At 40.0% G+C, this 19,457-nt stretch overlaps 1 protein-coding gene across 1 annotated transcript in view; it reads left to right on the top strand.

The window, feature by feature from the left end:
* The window catches only part of LOC117701857 (dynein axonemal assembly factor 11-like), a 71,734-nt gene extending 52,547 nt beyond the window's left edge, over positions 1-19,187 (top strand). The window contains 2 exon segments of the mRNA XM_076706306.1: positions 1,111-1,196; positions 13,419-19,187. Coding sequence (XP_076562421.1) covers positions 1,111-1,196; positions 13,419-13,596 — 264 coding nt within the window. The 3' untranslated portion in view covers positions 13,597-19,187.
* The last annotated feature ends 270 nt before the right edge of the window (positions 19,188-19,457 follow it).

Here is a 19,457-nt window from a genome sequence, read left to right as displayed (position 1 = left end):
GAGCTATCACATGACCCAGGTGATGACAAGACCTCTGAGTCCAAGTCTAAGGACTGTGGGTAACAGCTTTGTGACACACCGAGTATCTTCAGACAGAAGAGAAAAAGATGGCAGGTGGATGGCAGCTTTCAAAACAATAACTTCCTCCTCTTTCTCCTGGGAGGGTGTGTCTCAGAATGAATCTTCTTTCTGTCAAAAAGAAGGAGATGATAAGCGTGACTGAGAGATGATAGCTCTCCATGACGTTTGAATGAAAAGGACTAATGACCCTGAATTGTTTTCCAGACCCACATAATACAAAGAGTGGGTTTTAAAGGCCCCAATCCAGACTGCAAATAATCCCTGTCTCAGGAACGCTGCTTAGGGCTGAAGGAAGTCATAAGTAAAGCATGTGACAAAGATAATAAGGTTTAGTTTAGGCTTGTGGTACAGCTGAGATCTGATACAGAGTAGTGGATCCTCCTCCTCCTCCACTGAGAGAGCTTAAACACTTATTGAGGACACAAATTAGATGACCTCTTTTCCTTTGAACAGTCTTTGTTGGATGGGATTAATCAGATTTGTTCATTGAGGTCTGAACATACTTAACACTGAACTTACCTAGTGTAAAAGAAGTAATAGAATTACAGAATGTTCAGACCCAGAAAGAACCTTTGAGAGCACAGTTTGTTTCCCTCCAAATTTCAAAGCAGAAGCAACAAGAGATCTAACAGGGAGTAGGGTGCTGACACTCCCTCCTAGGGTGCTTTCTGTGCAGCACTTTCCTATGGAGCAACACCCAGGCAGGGTCTGCTCACATCAACATCCCACCTTCAACACTTCTCTTAATCGATTGGCATCTTGTTGGCTCTCAGATAAAAATACATTTGGGAATAAATTAGTTCACTAAATCTGAATGCTTGGCTTTGGCACTCCTTTGATAGCTTGAGGTTTTGCAAGACTATTGTATTTAAGAAGTTTAAATTATGACATTATGTCATGGAATACGTAGAGAGAGAAACTTAGATGCTTTATAGCTTAAAAAAATTACAGAGACCTATGATGCTTGTTATTTTAAGGACACATCATGGAAGAATACAGCAGTCTACAAATGTCATATTTTTATTTTAGGTAGGAGAAATAATCACAGGATGTCAACGAACACCCATGACTGTGAAAACCACTTCTGATAGCAACAAGAAACAAACAAACTCCAGGTATGATGTTCCCAACTGTCTTTATCTATATGACATTTTTCTTTTCATTATCACGTGCTGTAGAGGATGCAGCTCTCCAAGTGGTGTAAAAATTTAATGTTTGAAAATGCTTTAGACCATTCATGTTCCTGTTTGTTTCAACTCCCGAGACTTGGCTTTCAAGACTGTTGATCTTCAAAACTTCAACCTGGGTCCACCCAGGTTGTAGAAATGGTAGTAAGACCAACAATATCTGCTGTGACAACTGACATTTGCTGAACACTTGCTTTGTACCCCCATCAGTCTATTCAAGCCCCACTTTTTAAGGGGGATTTGAGTGCAGCCTATTGAAACAGTTTAAGTTCATTAAAAAATGGTTCTTGTTAATCCATGTATGACTCCCTTGTCACCCAAGCTTCTGTGTTTCCTAGATAGAAGCCTCTATTACTGCCCTCTTTGCAGTGCCCTGAGACACTGAGCTCATCAATTTTTTATTGGATATTTTATTTATTTACAGTACAGATATCATCCCCTTTCCCCATTTCCCCTCCCTAGAACCCCCATCCTATACCCCCACTTCTTTTATGCTTTTATACCATTTTGATTACATGCATGTAATAAGGTCAGTTCTAGGTTGAGCATCTAGCAATACAATAGATGCAAATAGTTGAGGAACAAGCAATACAATAAACACAAACAGTCAAAGAAAAAGAAAGGTATTAAATACAGTTACGTGAACACTCCCCTGATCACTATTTCTAAAGGCTTATCAAAATGACCAAAGTATCAGAGCCTACTCCCCTATCCTAGCCCAAGGTAATTTTTATGTCTGAAGCCTACTTTCTTGTCTAGTCTAAAATTTAGAATCCTGTCTAAAATTACATCTTTGTTATGGCCTAATATTTAGATTCCTGCCTGAGATTACTTCTTTGTTGTAGCCTAAGATTTAGACTCCTACCTGAGATTACTTCTTTGTTCTAGTCTAATTTCAGATTACTGCTTGAAGCCTACTTCCTTGTCCTTGGCTGATGTCACATTCCTGTCAAGCAGCTCCTTTCCTTGTCCTTGGCCCATGTCAGCTTCTTGCCAAGCAGCCCCAAAGGCTCTCCACCTCCCCCCTTTTTTATTTCATTAACAAGATCGAGCCTGTCTTGGGTCATTTTGACAAGAATGCCTTCCTTACCCGTCATGGAACATGCATTATCAAAGGCAATGTACTTCTGTCTTAGGTTGGTAAGGCTCTGAGCAGAATCTTTCCTGTCCTTGGCTTGCCAGCCTGTTAATTTAATAACTTTGTCTGGGGGTCCATTTTCAAGTTTAAGCCTTGTACTTTGGCTGCCAACATGTTGATGTTGTTGAAAATAAGCTTTAACACAATGGGCAGGAATAAAAGTATTCCCAGGACAAGAAGGGCTAGCCTGATCAACCTATGTATGCAATTCGTGAGGTTTGTCCAAAATGGAAATACTGAGCTCAGGCCATGGATAATTTTATCATAATTATCTGCAGCATCAAAGGTCAACAAATCAGCCTTCTTTAAATTTATAATCTCATTATGCAAAGTTAACACACCCAGAGAGGTATTAGGATTATGCCAAATATCCTACAGGTGTCTTTAAACTTTTTTCTAATTATAATGGCAATCATTGTGAATTTCAAGAGTAACACTACTCCAGTAATATTTGTCATAACACTTGGGATGGCTCCTAACTCTTGAACCCTGGACCTCCTTCAGATAATTTGAATGGGTTATAGGGTGTCATTTGTTGTTCCAGATACCTATATAAATCCTTTTGTACACTCAATACATTAGAAACATTTTTTGCTAGATGGTTAACAAAAATAGTTATCTTAGCTCCTTGTGTCAATGTTATTGCAGAAGCAGTGGTGCTAGCAATTAATGGAATTAAAGCTTTTATACTAACAATAATCAAGCCTGCTACCCTCTTGATTCTGCTTAAACCCTAATTCACTTCTTCTGGCACTTTCAAGCTTTTTTCAGAGAATCAAGGTTTTTTTTAATACTCAGGGCAGTAAGACAAAAGCTGGTTGATAGACCCTTGTAACAGACATGCCAGGTTTCAACAAACTAACATAATTGAAAATTATACAATCAATGCAACTTACAATAAATGCTGTAGAAGAGAAAAAAAATAATTTTAGCTTGACAATTAAAAGAGCCTTAAAACATGCACTAACTCTTGTTTGAAATCCAGATCCTGTCCCAACTTTATCTCTTGCTATAATAACATCATAGTGAGCTACAGCCAGCTTCCAAACATGTTCCTGACAAAGTCCAGATCCAGTCTTCCAAAAATAGACTGTTATTTCCCATATTGGAGTGATTTCTAGACCAGTACATGATTGAATCCTAATAGCTGGGCACCTTTAAGAAGAATACAAGAGACATAGTTTCTCTTTTTGATTCTCTATCTCACAAGGTCTAAAATCTTGAGGCAAGGCAGCTTGTCCCATCTGGGATATAGTCAAGCAAAGGTGGGTCAGTAACATATGTCCAATACAGCTCTCCAGTCACCCTTGTCAGGGCACTCAGTAAGCTCACAGGTTGGCATCATTCTTTGTCTCAGCAACAGTATGTCTCACCAATCTTTTTAAAGTTTCATGGGCCTCTTCCATAATACCTTGTCCTTGGGGATTATACGAAATCCCTGTAATAAATTGTTGACAAAAAGTCTCGACTGCTCAACTACAATTGGCAGACCCATTATCTGTTTTTTTTTTTTTTTTTTTAAAAAAAATTGGATATTTTATTTATTTACCTTTTAATGTAATCTCCTCTCCCATTTCCCCCAAAACCCCTTACCCCATCCCCTCTCCTCCTACTACTATGAGGGTGTGCTCCCACCATCCTCTCATTCCTGCCTTCTCGCTCTCAAATTCCCCAACACTAGGGAATCCAAACTTTCAGGCACCAAGACCCTCCACTTCCACTGATGCCAGGCAAGGCCACCCTCAACTACCTATACAGGTGGAGCCATGAGTCCCTCCCTTGGTGTTCTCAGGCTGGAGATTTTAGAGTGGCTACTCAAGATTGTTTCTTAGGACCATTTGCTTGAAAAATTGTTTTCAAGCCTTTTATTATAAGGTAGAGTCTGTCTTTGTCACTGAGGTGGGTTTCCTGTATGCAACAAAATGATGGGTCCTATTTACGTATCCAGTCTGTTAGCCTATGTCTTTTAATTAGGGAATTGAGTCCATTGATGTTAGAAATATTAAGGAAAAGTGATTGTTGCTTCCTGTTATTTTTGTTATTAGAGGTGGAATTATCTTTGTGTGGCTATCTTCTTTTGGATTTGTTGGAAGAGGATTACTTTCTTGCTTTTTCTAGGGTATAATTTCCCTCCTTGTATTGGAGCTTTCCTGCTATTATCCTTTATAATGCTGGGTTTGTGGAAAGATATTGTGTAAATTTGGTTTTGTCTTGGAATATCTTGGTTTCTTCATCTATGGTAATTGAGAGTTTTGCTGGGTATAGTAGCCTGGGATGGTATTTGTGTTCTCTTAGGGTCTGTATGACATCTGTCCAGCATCTTTTAGCTTTTATAGTATCTGGTGCGAAGTCTGGTGTAATTCTGATAGGTCTGCCTTTATATGTTACTTGGCCTTTCTCCCTTACTGCATTTAATATTCTTTCTTTTTTTGTGCACCTGGTGTTTTGATTATTATGTGACGGGAGGTATTTCTTTTCTGGTCTAGTCTATTTGGCGTTCTATAGGCTTCTTGTATGTTTATTGGCATCTCGTTCTTTAGATTAGGGAAGTTTTCTTCTATAATTTTGTTGAAGATATTTATTGGCCCTTTAATTTGGGAATCTTCACTCTCATCTATACCTATTATCTTTAGGTTTGTTCTTCTCATTGTGTCCTGAATTTCCTGGATGTTTTGTGTTAAGAAATCTTTGCATTTTGTGTTTTCTTTGACAGTTGTGTCAATATTTTCTAAGGTATCTTCTGCACCTGAGATTCTCTTCTATCTCTTGTATTCTGTTGGTGATGCTTGTGTCTATGACTCCTGATTTCTTTCCTAGGTTTTCTATCTCCAGGGTAGTTGCCCTTTGAGATTTTTTTATTGTTTCTATTTCCATTTTTATGTCCTGGATGATTTTGTTCAATTCCTTCACCTATTTGGTTATGTTCTCTTGTAATTCTTTAAGGGATTTTTGTTTCTTCTTTAAGGGCTTCTATCTGTTTACCTGTGTTCTCCTCAAATTCTTTGAAAGTGTTATTTATGACATTCTTAAAGTCCTCTATCATCATCATTAGAAGTGATTTTAAATCTTAATCTTGCTTTCCTAGAGATATGGGGAATTCAGGACTTTCTAGTGTGAGAGAACTAGGTTCTAATGATGCCAAGTACCCTGGGTTGCTGATGCTTATATTCTGTGCTTGCCTTTCATCATCTGGATCTCCTTAGTGCTACCTGCCCTGTCTCTGATGGGAGCCTGTCCTTTCTATTATCTTGATTGTATCAGAACTGTGTGGGGTGGCTGTTACTACTGGGGTTAGAGCTGGGGCCCAAGATCTACTCAGTGCAGGCGCAGACAGGAAGGAACCAGTGCTCCAGGCTAGGAGTGAATTCCTGGGTCCTAGTGGGTTCTAGTTACTCCCTGTTTGCAGAGGGTGTTGCTGTCTTCTTACTAAGACACTGCTGGGAGGTCCACTTCCTCTGGGTTTTGTAAGATTGGGGGCAGAGCTGCTGCCTGGGATCTGCTCTGTCTGAGGTCATCTTTAGGCCTCTGTCTAAATTCATTTTCCAGTAGAACTTGCCCTCTCTCAAAGGAAAACTCACCTATTTCTAGTATTCCACATTATTAGAAAACTCTCCTGCAATGTTCTGCTCCTGCCTCCTGGGAAGCTTCAATCCCCCCTAAACATTCCAGCATGAAAGGTACTTTGTCCAAAGCTTTCCTGGTTCTCAGGCTCTGGAGTCAGACCTCAGTTCCTTGAGCTATCCTACTTCTCATGAATTCCAGACTCTTAACATCCAGATGGTAAAATCTATTTTGGACTGAGGCAAACTTATCTCTGTGTTTCAAATATGTATGCGGAATTACATCATATTAAAAAAATACCTGCACAAGAGCCATGTTTGTGCTTTGTATCATAAAGCCTCAGCTATTTGTATAGCCAGAGACAACTCTGGAGGTTTTGTAGTGACTTTTAAATATCTCATTTTCTTGAACAAAAGATATGGAGTTGAGTTTCTACTGAAAACTGATTCTTTGTTTTTAACCTTGGAAATCTATTCATTATTCCCAATGTGGTGGGTTTCACTACAGACAACAGATCCTAGGGTACCACAACTTGTGTGAATATTAGTTATAATCAACCTCAACACTTTCAAGCCATGTAAAGAATCTGAACTAACTGGGAAGCTATGGTGGGATAGGAAGGCAAAAAGCACTGCGGTTTGGAGAGGTTTATTAGAGCCCAGGAAATCTATCATTACTATGATTTGTTGGCAGTTGGAGATGTCTGAGCAAAGTACTTTTACGAAGTGTTTCTCATTTTCATTGTGAAGAAAGCTCTCCTCACAACCCCACATCCAGGGCTCATGTGGAAACTGTTTGTGGAGCCCCTTCCTCACTGACAAACTTCAGTGAACACTTTAGCTCCTCTTTGTGTACATTGCCTCTGACTGGACTCCCCTATCCGCAGTAGACAGAATCTCTATGAACAAGTGGTGTTCACCAATCCCAGCTGGGATGCTAAAGTGTAAGTTGAAATGAAGACTGTAGGTGTAGGTTGAAGGGAAACTGAGTCCTCAGAGGACTCCAATCTGCTTGTCCCCAGGATTCAACCCCCTGACCATGGACATCAGTGCATACTCCTTTATAGCTTTTGCGGGGATCCCAGCTGTGGAGTTCTCCTGATACCTCTATTAACTAAACAGCTGTCAATTATTACAGGGACACATGGGGATTGAGGTTGGCCAGGTTGTTGGACTTTAGAGAAGAGGGACACCAATGCAGCAGAAATCTGGGAGCGCTGGAGGTGGCCTCCACTTTCTCCTAACTGAAGCAGTCTCAAGCTGTGTAGACAGAGCCAGGTCAGGGAGAAAAGGGGATGGATTTATCCATCATGGCTGGAAGGGAACACTTGGTGAGGACATGTGGCTCTTAACACTGTGCCACAAAGGGAATTGCACAGGGGTCTCAAAGGTGGAAGTATTTATGAGTACAGGTGCTGAGACCCTCAAAAAAAAAACAAAAAAAAACAAAAAAAAACCCCACAATCTTTTATCATCAAAATAGCACTACACAAAAAGGTTCTCTCACTGAGATGCAAAGTTGAATTCACCCAAGATCACAAAACAAGTACCAGGTCAATCAATCCAGAACCATTGCTCGTTGTGATGAGCCTTCCTGCCCTGTGGGCTACTAGTGAACATGAGATCTTGATTGAATTTTACAGTGGTTTTATGGTTGATGCTTTCTTCTCCTGATTCTAAGAATCTTATCCTACCCTCATGCTCCAGTGCTTTATATCCTGCCTTTCATATATAGGTGTGCTCTCCCAGTAACTGAGTTTTGTTTAAAGTATATTTTCCAGTCTCCATGTCTCAAAAAGTTGAATATCAAGGCCATTGTGCCACAAATCATGCATCGAAATATGCAGGTCTTGATTCTGTTTGTGGATTTCATCTATTCCACTTCTGTTACTTCCATCATCTTTATAATAAGTTTTTGTAACTTTTAGGCAAAGTCTTCTTACCTTCCTGAGTATTGCTGGAGTTGTAAGACTTGTGATTGAATCTGGGCCCTTTCACATTCTAGACTGTCACTGAGATACATCCACACATCTCCTTTTTACTTTTAGTGTGTGTCTCACTAAGTTGCCCTGCTAATCCTTGAACACAAGCTTTAGTCTACACAGACCATGTTGAGGTTACAGGCATGAATCACTATGCCTGGTGACTGTGGAGACTCTTAAGTTTAACTAAATGCATTTTGCTTTTTGAGATGACCATGGGATTTTGGGGGAGGGCAACTATGAAATGATATGGTTAGACTTCGTAATGTCTCCTGCAGGTTTAAATTGTTTAAAGATTTATTTTTATTTCATGTGTATGAGTGCTTTTCCTGAACAAATATAAGTGCACTACTTGCATATCAATTGTCGGCAGAAGCCAGATGGTGAGTCCTCTAGAACTGGAACTGAGGACAGTTGTAAGCTACCACATGATATCTGGAAACTGAACATAAGTCCTCTGCAAAAGCAGCAAGTGTTATAATTGGTGAGCCACCACGTCTCAAGTCCCCAGGTTCATATTTTCAACTCTTGCTCCTCAGTGGGTGGCACTATTTTATGAGGCTGTGCAACTTTAAAGAATGGGGGTTGAGCTGGAAAAAGCAGGTCACTAGGGGAGGCCTTTGGAGCTTATGCCTAGCTCCTAGTTTGTATTTCATTCTCTCTGCTTTATGGTTCCCCCCACCCACCAGCAAGCCTCTGCCATGTGCCCTTACCGCCAGTAACTGAGATTTTCTGCCAGGTTTTCTTTTTTCCTTTTTAAAAAACAATTGGGTCATAGCTATGCAAAGTAATTAATACAGTGAGTGAAGTCAAGCATCTTTATCCTACTGCCCACCTCAAAGGGAAGCTTGTATCTTATTATGCAGGTCAAGGCAGTTTAAATATAAGAGTGGTTGTATCATACATGCTTTCATATTCTAATAGCTGATTGCTTCTTGTTGTTTTGATTCTATTTTAATTTCTGCTCTTACTGGTCCTCTTGTTTTAGTGAAAAATACTCTCTTTACTTAAGTGCTCTCTCTCTCTCTCTCTCTCTGTCTCTCTCTCTCTCTCTCTCTCTCTCTCTCTCTCTCTCTCTCTCTCTCTCTGTGTGTGTGTGTGTATGTGTATGTGTATGCATGCATGCATGCATGCATTTGGTGTGGGTACATGTGCATTTGGCAGATGGAGCATTTGGTGTGGGTACATGTGCATTTGGCAGATGGAGGTTTATGTCTGGTTCATCCTCTGGTATGCATCATTTTTACTCCATTTGATTTGACTTGTTTGTTTACTTATTTTTAATTTGAGATAATGTCTTTCACTGAACCTAGAACTTGATGATTAGGGTTGATTGACTGTCCAGCAGGACCCAGGGATTTTCCCATCTCTGCCTCCACAGCCCTGGGATTACAATGGCATGATGCCATACCAGGCTTGTGTACATGGATTCTGGTCAATAGATAGAACTCAAGTCCTCATGCTTCTGAGGCAAGCACTCTAGTGACTGAGCCACCTCCCCTGCCCCAAGTTCTTATTTTGTATTGTGAGCTGCTCCATGCAAGGCAATTCACTGGTGTCCTCAACAAATTCCATTCTCCCTCTTTTCTCACTTGCAATTGTCAAGGATAACTAAGAAAATACTGAAGATGTAATACATACATTGTGATAAGAGGAAGTTGAGTGTAATAGATCATGGTTTATTTCAGTCTTTCCACAAACATTGTGTCATTTAATGCTTAGGCTGAATGGGTTGTGTTCCCTGGGTTATAAACTCCCAAAAAACAACTTTCTAGGCTATTTTAACAGTGTTACAAGCCGAGCTGACACATATGTGACTTTATCTAATCCTGGGCAACCTCATAAACTTTGTGGGACCACCTCCCAGTGAATTCTAGACTTCTCTTGTTACTTTTTTACCTCTATAAGAAGTAAATACATCTCTCTCCCTTCCCCCTTTCTCTCTCTCTCTCTCTCTCTCTCTCTCTCTCTCTCTCTCTCTCTCTCTCTGTGTGTGTGTGTGTATTTAGTCTCACTGAACTCAGGCAAGATGTTAAGAAATACAAACCCAATCTGCCTTAAATCCCATTGCCTTCTCAGACCAGAGAGTTACTTGTCCAGGGAACCTTCATGCATGCCTCAGAACATGTTATTATATACTGTCTTTCACCTAAATTCCAGACTTAGGTTTTCAAAACACGTGGTGTTGTAAATTTGACAGCTTATGATAAACATTTCAGCCCCCCTGGGCCACACTGAAGCCGTTCCCTTAGCATGGATAATTCCCCTCAGTGAAGACAATAATTGTCAGCAGATGATGGCGATGCTCTGCATCAAAAATCCGATCGGATCCTTTGTGATTCACCTATAGGGCCTTCCAAAGACCCCAAGCAGTATCCTTATATGACACTGACACCCCAAGTACCACAGTAGAGCAGCTTGTACAGTAGCCTGGACTTGTTGAAGAGCCTTCTTCTGTTCCAGGTTCCACATAAAGCCATCAGTTTCTGAGTCATTTAGTATAAGGGCTGGAGTAACCCACCCAAGTAAGGAATGTGCTGTCCCAAGAATCCAAACAGGCCCACCTTGCTCTTCCTGGTGGTGGCGGAGGCCAGGTACAATAGCGTATCCTTCACCTTAGAACAGTATATCTGTATGCCCTACACCAATGGGCTTCTAAGAATTTCACCGAGGTAGAAAACTCTTAAAATTTGGTTGGATAAACTATCCTCTGGTGTGCATATGTGCTACCAACAAGTCCAGAGTGGTTGCCACCTCCTGATTACTTGGTCCAATTAGCATGTCATTGATATAGTGGTCCAGTGTGAGTCTTTGTGGAAGAGATAGATGATCAAGATCCCTTTCACTATAGCAATGCGAAGATGAGAGGAAGCAGCCTAGAAGTCATATAGATATGTGTGTGTGTGTGTGTGTGTGTGTGTGTGTGTGTGTGTGTGTATGTATGTATGTATGTATAAATTTTATTTATCTGCATGGAGCCATAAAATTATGACACTTGTAGGAATATGCATAAAAATAGAGAATTATAATGTTAAGAGAAATAATCCAGCATAAGATAAATATTATGTTCTCTCTCTCTCTCTCTCTCTCTCTCTCTCTCTCTCTCTGTGTGTGTGTGTGTGTGTGTGTTACATGAAATTAGAAAAAGTAAGGTTATGTGTAGGAAAGACTATTATCCAGAAAAGAGATGAGGGAGGGGCAAAATAAGAGCACAGTATAATGATACACACATTACTTCACAGTGGAACACATTACTTTGTGTGCTAACTACAAAACTTAATTTCACAGAGCATCAATGCCCTTTCCTCCATATCTCCCACTCTCCACCCATTTGCTGTTTAGTCCTTGGTGTTTCAACAGCAGGAGTGGTGACATCAAACACTGATCTGGAGGCTTTTTTGATGGAGTCTTTAGAAGCAAAGTCTGAGGATAAAAAGCTGCTGTTTGTGCCTTCTTTTCTCTGAGTGACAGTATATGCATTGCTAATAGACATCCAGATTTGCTCCCCAGCCTTGATTGTTTATCTCTGAGGCTTTGACTGACATCCTCCTGCTTTAGAGGGAGGTGGCAGTGTTGGTCATCTGAGGACTTAATGGGAGTAACAAGGGCTGTATTGAAAGATAGTGTCTGGCATTTCCTTGAGAACCCAAGCTCATAATTTTTAAGGATGCAGGACTCAGAACAGTTGTGCTCATGCCTAATATATATTACAGAAAAAAAAACCCACAAAGCAGCATCGGCCAAAGGCAAGTCTGAAAATAACTAAGGGCAAGCTTTTAAGAGTCCTCTCCTGTAGAGAGACACAAGACACTGCAGCAGTGAGTAAAATCTTCACATGACATGGTCCATTATGGAAGCTCATCAGAGGCTCAGTGCTTGGGATTTTCGCTGGGGGATAGAACATGCTAAAATTCTCTTCCCAGGAGGAAGGCACACAGTATGCTGCCTGCACATGCTGCTGGCACAGTGCACAAACCTGCCTTTCAAGGAAGTTTTATGTCATTAAAGAGATGAAGGGAAGCCAACTCCAGTTTTGCAGGTCTTCTTACCTATAGTTAGTTCTGAGGGGAAGGTGTGGCCCAGTCTCATTCTTAGGCAATCGCTGTTCTGATCACTGGATTCCCCTTCTTCAGATGCTATCTAAGTCACTTCTTCAGCTAAGGCAGAGTCTATTCTTGGCATTTGTTCCCCATCTAACATACAGAGTTTATTTACAGTCCACAGGCTAGACTACAGAATGTATATTTTGTAGTGTTTATATGCTTAATATTCTCCCTCAACAAATCCATGGGTATTACTCAAAACGCTGAAAGGAATTCATTCAAATGTCTTGAAGGGCTGAACGGAGTCTAGGAATGAGGAGGAAATTTCAAGCACTATTTTTCCCAAGAGAATAGATGTTCCACATCCCAAAACACAGTTTCTGCTGGACACTTTGACCCAATGATGTCACTTTGTAACTCCTACAAAAAAACAGAAACAAATTTTTACATAAATCCATTACTTTTCCAAAGAAGGATAATACTTTTTTTACTTACAGAATAATCATTTATTCAAATATAACTATATGCCAAGGAACAAAATTTAAAAATGCAAAATCTCAGCTTTGAGGATGCCAGCATTCTATGAAAACAGGCCAGTATGATAGAATTCCATGATGCTTCAATAAATTCCTTGTTCTTGCATTGTCCTGCACTAGGACCAGAAATTTGTCATTTTACAGAGCAGGGTGTCCTTAGTTTCTATTGTAGTTCTAGGATTATAGAGGCATTTGGCATGTGTCTGCTGAGTGAATAAATGAATGAGTGGTGCATCAATTACAAAATAGTATGTCTGAGTACCAGAAGAATCACTTGGGAAGTTTAGAAATGTATATAGGTCACTGGTCCAGAGTCCAGATGTGATGAATAAAACCTGCTGTTAAAAGACCACAGGAATGTCTGTCCTGCACACAGTTCATCTGAACACTAGAAATTTTTGGCAATGGAGTTTCTTGCTGGTCCTCTGCAGTCATACCATCTCTAGGAATACTGGCCATGAGCAGTAGGAGCAAGTACTTGTGTTAGCAGAAGCTGTGGGTTAAGCTTTGCTGTGTTCCTGAACTTGTTGTCTAAATATCTCAACTATAACAAAGCCCAGGACTTAAACTTAGCTAGAGTTCTGTTGATCCTGGCATGTGACTCTGCTAGTTAATTTTCTCAGTTAGAAATCTTCTGAAGTCCCTCATCTCCTATTACCTGTATAATAGCACAGCCCTGTTTGCTAGTTTTTCCTCCATGGGTCAAAATCTTATTTCTAGAATTCCCGATAATTATTGAAGCCAAGGACAGTGTTTCTTTGCACTCTCTATGCCACAAAGATAACCACGTGCTAAACACTCACTGAGTAAGTGAATACATGAGTTTAATTTCTTTGAAGCTTAATTTTAAACAATGTAAAATTAATTTCTAATTGTCTTTTTCTGTTGCAGCAGACCTCGGATAGAAAGATTAGAAGTTGATCCCAGCAAGCATTCCTGCCCAGATGTGTCTACCATAGTACAAGAGAAAAGACACAAACCCAAAAAAATGGAATCTCAACCCCAAGTTGAACCCAGTGAGGAAGATCCAGACTTTGATGACAATCCAGAAGTGCCTCCATTAATTTGAAACATGAGGCTGTGTTGTCACTGACTGTGACCCACAGACCCATGTTGCTTGGTGTTGGCAGTGGATATGTGTCATTTATAGGGTAAACATAGTTCATTATTATTTTATCTAATGTTATAATGCTTTCTTTGCATCCTAATATACTTAAGTGAGTTTACAATTATATTGGATACCTTAAATATGCTATAATTTATCACTTATCTATACTTGAACTTCAGAGTTGAAAATATGTAGTAATTTAATAGAACCATGACATTCAATGTTAAGAATAAGTCACTTAGTCTTTGCTTATGCAGTAGATTGTATTGTATGGAAGAGGATTCGAGCAAATTATTCAAACTCAGAAGTTAAAACTGTACTCTCAAGTATAACAAAAATGCTTTGACATAATTTTAAACAGTGTTTTCCATTTTTCTTCTCACGTTTCTGTTTTCTCTAGTGGCATGATGCAATGGTGAGAATAAGAACTTTGACATTAGATTCCCTATATTTGGATTCCTGCTGAGTCACTGAATAAAGACTTTCAGCTGGTCCTTGATTTCCTCAGGGTGGAATGACTTCATCTGCACTATGTTAATAGTAATGATTACCTCATAGGTTACTCTCAAGGCCAGCCATGTAACTCACCCTATACAATGTCACTCTGACATCCCTTTTCTTGCTCACGCCATTCTTTATCTTTGTTCTTTATAAGATATAGCCTAACTGGAAACATTTTGTGACTGGACTTTGAGGCTTCAAAATCCACATGCTTTCTTCAGTAACTCTATCTCTGCTGTCTGCTTGCATTTTGAGACTTGAGGTCTTGGCTGCTGCTCCAGCCTTCTGCCACCCTACTCTGTTACCCCTCTGGAACTGTAAGGCAGATAAACCCTTTTCTTCTATAAGTTGCCTTGGACATGCTGTTTTATGACAGGAACAGAGACATAAATACAGAGATCAGCAAGTGCTCGTAACAACTGAGCTACCTCTCTAGCCCCTGCCAGAGGTAGGTCTTAATCTAATCAGTGTGACAATCAATTTTACAGTCACAATGATGCAGCAAAAATTAGGTAAAATCTCACAGCTCCAAAACAAGCTCTCAGCCCAGGTAGATCAGAAGCTACAACTACAGGGTAAGGTGGCAAACCAGATGACAACAAATTAGCTGTGCTGGCAATACTATACCATAGTCCTCGAATCAGGATGTTACAATCATCATAACCAGAAACTTGCAAAAGAAAGGGTTTATTTGGCTTTACACTTCTTGGTCACAATCTATCACATGGTAAGAACTAAAGTCAGGAACTAGGAAGCAAGAACAATGGAGGAATGTTTTTTTTTTTTTTTTCTGTCTCTAGTCTATGGGTCTATGCTTAGCAAGCTTTCTTTTATAGCCTAGGACCACCTGACTAGAGGTGGTGTCACACACAGTTGGTTGAATCCTCCTACATTTCCTTGACTAATAATCAAGAAAATTCCTCACAGAAATGTTTGAGGGCCAATCTAATCTAGGCGCTTCTTGTGTCAAGCTTTCCTCTCAATGATTCTAGGCTTGTGTCAAGTTGACAATCAACGCTAATTAGGATGCTCCATTTCTTGTCAACTTGACACACAAACACACCATTTTAGCCTCTAACTGTTCATTCTCCGTATGCAACATCTCATGTTAATATTCTCATATAAATCATAGTCTAACTTCTTCAATCCCACAGTCTTAAAATGCAAATTTGCTCAGCTGTGGATTCCTGTAAACATTATTTTTTCATTTATAAAAGAGAGTAATTGAGGCATGGTAATTCTGGTCAAATCAAAGTCAAAGTCCAACAGTGAAAATTCCCAATTCTGTAGCTCAGTATCTCACATCTGGGACTCACTTATGACCTACTGTGCTATAGTGTGTTTGGGCAGGTCCCTTCTCCACCTCTGTATCAGCACACACAACTTGCACTGCAGCTTTAAACTGGCTCCATCATCTCACACCTGACTCTGGCATTGGCTGGCATCCCATTGTTATTGCTTTATCAGTGTCCTGGGAATCCTCCATTGCAACTTAGGCTACATCTTTGCCTTCACCATAGGCATCTCCTGGCCTAGCCACGTGGAGTCTAATCCTGCTGCACAGAGCAAAGTCTCCTCTTCTTTCCATGATCCTTTACGTTCCACAACTTTCATGCTTTTTAAACAATACTATGTGGGAGACTCTTCTATACTCCCAAATTCAGCTACCATGACTTGTAGTTTGGCCACTTTGGACCACAGCTTCTGTGTACTCATCCTGAGGAAAAGACTTTCTTATTGTTGAAGTATAACAGAGAAGAGTTCACTCAAGGGTGCTGATCTCTTAGCAATCACAACTAGGTCTCCTAAATTATCTGACCATAAATCAGAAATTTTTTAACTTAAAATAACCACACCAATGGTCCCAGCAGTGTCTTTGTTTCTCACTATATTCTCAAAAGCCAGGCCTTCATTGTCTGTGTTCTCTCAGAATTCTTCTCTTGTAAACTCCCACAACATTAGTTCATTAAGCTGTGAGAACTCAGTTTTTCTACCACAAAATTCTGAACACTTTCAGAACCCTCCAACAAAACAATATGGCAAGGTCCACTGTAGCATTACCCAACCCCAGTACCAATTTCTGTTCTGTTTTATTTTTTTATTGCTGTAACAAACACCATGACCAAAAGCAACTTGGTGAAGAAAGGGTTTGTTGGTCTTATGCTTCCAGATTAGAATCTATCATATAGAAAAGTCAAGGTAAGAACTTGAGATAGGAAACTAGAGAATGAAAAATGTTCCTTCTTTAGACATATACTCACTGTTTAGTAAGCTTTCTTATGCAGTCAGGGCCATCTGCCTGGGATAATTCTACCCCAGGGAACTGGGTCCTTTCACATCAATTCACAAAGACAGTTCATCATAGGCATGCCCGTAGTCCAATCTGATCTAGGTAATTTTTTTAACCATGGCTTTCCTCTCCTATTACCATAGGCCATGACAAGTTGTTAAGTAAAGATAACTAGGAGAGATGGTGACTCATTCTTCACATCAGGTCAGAATTGGAGAAGAAATCCACATTGTCATCACCCATATCTTGGAGTGTTGTACACAGGTAGTATCTTGAGAGGGTACCAATTCTTCTAGATATAGATGCTCTGAGACTTAAAAATAAGGAATAACCACAACTTGGAATGCCTAGGTATGTTTGGCCATAGTTTCTCAGAGAATCTGGGAAGATCCTGGCTTTGTTTTTGGTTGCAGATGCACATGAGTAGCATTAGTAAAAAGAACACACTGACAAGTACAGACAAGAGAGGACTCAGTTCATAAAGGATACAGTGGTTTGCTGCTTTATCTGTGGAAGCTGTGATCCTGCCACAGAGAACACAGCCTGGTGATCTCAGAGGCTTAGCCAATGGCTGTTCAGCCTCCAGAACTGCATCTCTGTCATAGTTGCTGTGCTACTAGCCAAGAATGAGAACTCTGATCCCCACAATTGTTATTTGCTTAGTGTGATGGCTATTCTTTGTTGTCAACTTGCCTACATCTGGAACTAACTAAAATTCAAATACAAGAGAGGGATTTTTTAAAACTTAATTTGAAATAGGAAGATCCACTTCTAATTCAGATCTTGAGGCAGGAAGGTACACCTATGATTTGGGCCACACCTTCTGCTGAAAGCCTATACAAGGACATGGGAGAAGGAAGCTTTGGCTCGTTGCCTGCTTGCTTTTACCTTGCTAGCAAGTCCATTCCTTCAATGGCATTACAGCCTTCTTCTCTGGTTCTCCAGTTTCTACTGAAGACTAGCTGAGACATTCAGCCTTGTGGACTGAGCAACTTCTGGATTCTTGGACTCTCCATTCATAACCAGCCATTGCTGGATGAGTTGGACCATAGTCTATGGTCCAGACCATATTATTCTAGCATATATATATGTATATATATATATAATATATATTATATATATATATATATTTACACATAAAGTGTGAGTGTATGCATGTTTATAGGTTTCTATTGCTTCCCCTTCTTGTTTACTTCTGGGTGGGATCCAGAAGCACCAAGAAAAGAATCCTGGTGACCTACAGCTAGTTTCATAAAAACAGTGGCTATATAAGTTTGAGCCTGGCCTAGAAGTCATTTCTGGTTTCTTGTTTAAACAGATATCTCCTTCCTTAGACATGTTTCTGCCACAATGTAGAACTATCTCTGGTTGTGGCCCCAACCACTGAATCTACTCAACTGTAAGCAATGAGCCTCTGAAACTGTGAGTTTAAAAAACCTTGTTTCTCTCTCAGGTTTCTTTGTGGAAACAGAATAGATGATATAAATGGTAGGTAATAAGCAGCAACATACGCCAGTTTCCCATGTCCAGTGACGACAAAGCCTGTAAAGATGAGTGAGTCACTCTATCAGGGGACACAGGGCAACAGAGTCACTTTCAGGTAGAGCCACTCTCTAACAAAGAGGCTTTTTGGTAGAAGGCTGTGCTGATTATATTATTTGTAGGAAAGAAAATAAAGCCTCTCTAGGATGGTGAAAATAAAGGGCTGGCTGTAGGAATGCAGTCTAACCCATGTATGAGAGGACCCAGAAGGAAGATGGAATATGAAGACAGAAGCAGAGGTACAGACGGAGGGCCAAAATCTGCATTAAATGGTGAAGCAGAACCACAGGCAGACAGCTGGTAGGTAGGTTGATGGAAAACATCCATCTACTAGAAGTGATGTCCACACTGAGTGACTGCATCATTGGCTCATATGCAAGATCCTGAGGTAGCTTTGCATCCAGTGCTTGACTTATTTTCACCAGTTATGAACATGTGGTGGTCTGTGAAAACAAGACAAGCTCTGATCTTTTTCTTAGCAAGCCTTTTACCTGTACTAGTTTCTGCTCTGGGGAGATATACAACTTTCATTTTCACACTCCTATACCATTTTCAGTATGCATATATTAAGATGTATTTGGCTATACATATCCTGTTTCCATAGGGCATCCCTGGGAACCTGCCCTATTTGAACTATAATCTTCCATTTTCTCACCATCCCTCAAGTAGAAATAATTCATTGTTATATGGTCCTCTTAGCATAGTCAGATAATATAATCAGCTTCGTCATTGCTTGATGGTTCCCTGGCACAAGGATGCTAAATGGCCAGATTTTTTCAACATCTAGTGGGAAGACAGAGTTGTACTCTGAGAAAGATGCTTTATTTTCTTTGAAACCCATCCTCTAAGCCAGTAGAGCTATCAGAGTTTTAGAAGCATGGAGAAAAAGATAGACTGTGTGAACATTGGTATAATGATGAGTGGAATATCTTCATTTTTGACCTCTGAGTTCCAGATCCATGCATCTCAACTATGAGAGAAATAGCCTCTTGTATTACATGAGACTTATTAACATAAGCTTTGTCCGAGAACATGACATCATCTGCATAGTCTTATACCACTATGTAATGACACTGGCATTAAATTTGTAAGCACACAGTCTTATACCACCATTTAATGACACTGGCATTAAATTTGTAAAAGACCACTTTACTGTTGTATCATGCCTTCTAATCCAGGATAATGAAGAACACAATAAATCCACTGCCTTATGATATCACTTCATTGGTTCATTTCATTTGCTGCAACGTGAGTTTCCTGACCTAAGTAACATACCATGAAACATCGTGGCAGTGAAGATAGTATTTGCCATTTAAGTCTACAGAGAGTGGGTTCAGGGGAAATTTTGAACAGAAGGAAAGTCCACCTTCTTCCAGTGAGGGAATCTTCTGTGAGACAGAACCTGCTCTTCTTTGGTAAGAGTGTGTCAATGTAATCAGCTGGCTGACCCCCTGAATTAGTAACTTTATTGTTGTAATAATATATGATG

Source organism: Arvicanthis niloticus, unplaced genomic scaffold (genome assembly GCF_011762505.2).
Source record: "Arvicanthis niloticus isolate mArvNil1 unplaced genomic scaffold, mArvNil1.pat.X pat_scaffold_282_arrow_ctg1, whole genome shotgun sequence".
NCBI lineage: Eukaryota > Metazoa > Chordata > Mammalia > Rodentia > Muridae > Arvicanthis > Arvicanthis niloticus.
The sequence above is the reverse complement of the archived record's forward strand: the minus strand, read 5'-3'. Positions and strand labels throughout refer to the sequence as shown.